The sequence below is a fragment of the Camelina sativa genome, chromosome 8 (assembly GCF_000633955.1).
Source record: "Camelina sativa cultivar DH55 chromosome 8, Cs, whole genome shotgun sequence".
Taxonomy (NCBI): Eukaryota; Viridiplantae; Streptophyta; class Magnoliopsida; order Brassicales; family Brassicaceae; genus Camelina; species Camelina sativa.
The window spans coordinates 11,382,953-11,385,916 of NC_025692.1; the positions used below are offsets into that span (position 1 = coordinate 11,382,953).

Genomic DNA, 2,964 nt, shown 5'->3' on the forward strand with positions numbered 1-2,964 from the left:
ATCAGGTTCTTTGAAAAGTCTCCGAGCTTCATTATATGGCCATTCCTCAGGTATTTGATACCTACATATAATACAGAGTGGTAAAGGTCTTTAACACAGTAGCTATTGTTTCTTGGAACAGCAGATATTCTAAGTAGGAACTCAACAAAATTAACAGTAAAGATTAATTTCTATCAGACTACAAATTGACACAAAAAGCTTCTAAGCTTGGTTTTGGTAATGCAACTTGGAGAGAAAATTTTTCATTTTTCAACAGAAGACACAGGGTAATATGCACCCAATTAGACTGAATTCGCAATTTATAACCTTCACTCGCATGGGTTAGTTTGAGCTATTATATCATAAAATCAGTATCTTGTCCCCAAATCAAATAACTCTGAGATAATTTAACAGAGGCAAACCTTTCTTTGTTTATATTTTCAAGTATGGTCTCAATAGATCCATGCTGGCGAATGAGCTTTAGGGCAGTCTGCCCTCCGATACCTGTGACACAAAATGCATATTAGTTTACATGCTTTTGCATTTAACAAAGCTAAAAACGACTGTGTTGATACATTTCACCCACAGTTGAAAGATATAAAGAGGCAAAATAAATCTCTAGATACCTCGGATGCTGTCACAATAGTCACACCCTGACAATATGCACAAGTCGATGAACTGATCCATGGTAAGTTGAAGCTCTTCTAAAATCTGAAATGAGACCACAAGAGAAGAGATGATCTCATTTACTTAACACGTAGAAGAAAAGGATAGTGTGTGTAAGAGAGAAACCTTAGCAACTTCAAATTCCATGACAGGGATCTTTCTGGAACTAGGATCCATCAGATGGCGAAGAAACTTAGGAGCTCCAAAAGTCAAGGAATCCATATCTTCAGAAGCCACACCATAAACCTAAACAGACAGAAACTATTCGTAAGGAAGCATTGCAAAGTGCAAACCTTGTAAAACTTCCAGTTCTACAAGATTGGAGATATTGGTCACTCAAAACTGTCAGTAAACACCAAAAGGAGAACAGACAAAAGAAATTAGACCTTTCCTGACTTGCAAAGTGCAGCACATTGCGCTTCAGCTTCGGAAGTGGCCTGTGTGTAAGAAGCCACATCAGACTTCTTTTCAAACTTTTTAGCCATTTCATATCATAACCAAAAAGATAAGTTATTAGAGGGGAGATAGAGATCCTCAAGCCCCTGCACATAACATAAGTACCTCAACAACAGGCACCCCCATGAGTCTCAAGAGTCTTTTGCAGTCGTCATTGTGCTGTTTTGTCACCTGGAGGGTGGGAGATTATACATATATCAATTGCTTTCAAGTGGATGCTATAAAAATAAGAAGTCAAACGATTCATAGATGGAAAAGAATAGAGTACCTTCACAGTCCGTTTGCTGTACTTCTCAATGTCCTCCTTGTTTCCTGCCTGTCAGCATAAAATAGCTTCTAAAAAATCACGCTCTTTTAGTAGTAAACTAAGCAAACTCGTAAGGCAAGAACGAGTGACAAACCTCAATTGCACCAGTCAAATCTGCAGTTGCATCAGCTCTCTTGGAGTAACTGAATCAAGATTAGAATAAATAAAAACCATAGTTGCAAAACAGTTCAGTAACTCACCTTACCACTTATAAACTTAAAACTCAATTCATGATAGCAAAAAAAATACCGTTTTGCCAGTTCTTGTCTCTTTAACTCCGGGGGCTTTCCATCGAAAACATATCTGAAGCCAAAAAAAGATTAAGGGAACTAAATTAGCAAGACTAGTAGTAAAAGGCAAACCTTTTCTACTGACAAGAGAAAGTACAAAAAAAGAAAAAAAGAATGTGGAAAGGGAGCATTACACAGGCTTAATCCCAGCTTCTAGAAGACGAATCGTTCGATTAAACATCCCTTGTAAATGGCTACATGTACAAAAACAAATCAGATAGAAAGATCCAAACTTTACAAAATGTGGAAACAGAGAGTAGTAAGTAGCCGTAACCTAGTGACTTCACCAGCTTCATTAGTGAGCATTTCAGTCCCAGTTCTCCCTACCACAATCTGCGTCACATCGATTTCACAATTTACAAAAGTTAATACTCTCTCGCTGACTGAGATCAGTGCGAAATAAGATTGATAGAAAGGGGGAGGAGAAGGGAACGAACAAGGAATTGGTAGATGCTCATGCTAGCATCAACGGCGATTTTCCGACCAAAATAGCTCTCAAATTTCTGTTCTTTCATACAACTTGGCGCATTGTCGGCTAAAAGCTTCGTTAAACCCTAAAAAAAATCAGACATTTTTTTTCACCCAACGAAAAAGACATCAGCATTAGATCCAATTCAGGAAAGGTATATCTAAAATTGAAACGAGAAGAAATCGTTCGCTCCATCAGACCTTGATACCCATGGCGATTTACAGATAAAACAGAGCGAATCAGCGAGCGAAGGTTTTGTTCTTTCTCTCTCGGTGAACTCTATGCCACTTTGGTCTCTCTGACGCCGGCGATGTTGTTTTCCCGCCTCCTCAACACGTGTGGGCGCGCTATAGTCTGATCAACTTAATGAGGCCTTTAAACCTAATGAGCCCATCAACTGGTTATGGCCCATATGGGCCTATTACTCATATTATTCTTTTCTTTTTTCGACACATAAAAACAATTTCTCCTAAAACCATTAAACGAAACTGTAGTTGATACTTGATAAGAAACCATACAAAAGTAAATGTCTTATATAAATATATGTATAATTCTAAAGAGAAAGTGTAGTTGATACTTGATAACAAACCATATCTAGTAAACGAAACTGTACAATTGAGTTGCCAAATTAACAAAAATACAAGTAAGGATCGTTTCAGACTATTCGTGCATGCATGGGAATCGTATGGGTCAAGGAGTAAAAACCAAAGAACGTAACGGTGGTGAATGGGTATTGTGTGTTTTTATTTTATGTTAATCGACGTCTACATTATTGATAAAAAAAAAAAAAAAAAAAA

General features: G+C 37.5%; 1 protein-coding gene across 2 annotated transcripts in view; it reads right to left on the reverse strand.

The window, feature by feature from the left end:
- Positions 1–2,494, reverse strand: part of LOC104706974 (flap endonuclease 1-like) — a 5,089-nt gene extending 2,595 nt beyond the window's left edge. The window contains exons 1-13 of one of the 2 annotated variants that reach the window (XM_010423216.2): positions 2,368–2,492; positions 2,136–2,252; positions 1,973–2,031; positions 1,833–1,892; positions 1,658–1,711; positions 1,503–1,551; positions 1,370–1,417; positions 1,207–1,272; positions 1,032–1,082; positions 772–891; positions 606–690; positions 402–483; positions 1–61 (exon numbers count right to left, since the gene is read on the reverse strand). In XM_010423216.2, coding sequence (XP_010421518.1) covers positions 1–61; positions 402–483; positions 606–690; positions 772–891; positions 1,032–1,082; positions 1,207–1,272; positions 1,370–1,417; positions 1,503–1,551; positions 1,658–1,711; positions 1,833–1,892; positions 1,973–2,031; positions 2,136–2,252; positions 2,368–2,379 — 864 coding nt within the window. In that variant the 5' untranslated portion in view covers positions 2,380–2,492. Of the gene's footprint in view, positions 62–401; positions 484–605; positions 691–771; positions 892–1,031; positions 1,083–1,206; positions 1,273–1,369; positions 1,418–1,502; positions 1,552–1,657; positions 1,712–1,832; positions 1,893–1,972; positions 2,032–2,135; positions 2,253–2,367 lie in introns of both variants that reach the window. The other variant, XM_019228423.1, reaches the window with a different exon arrangement.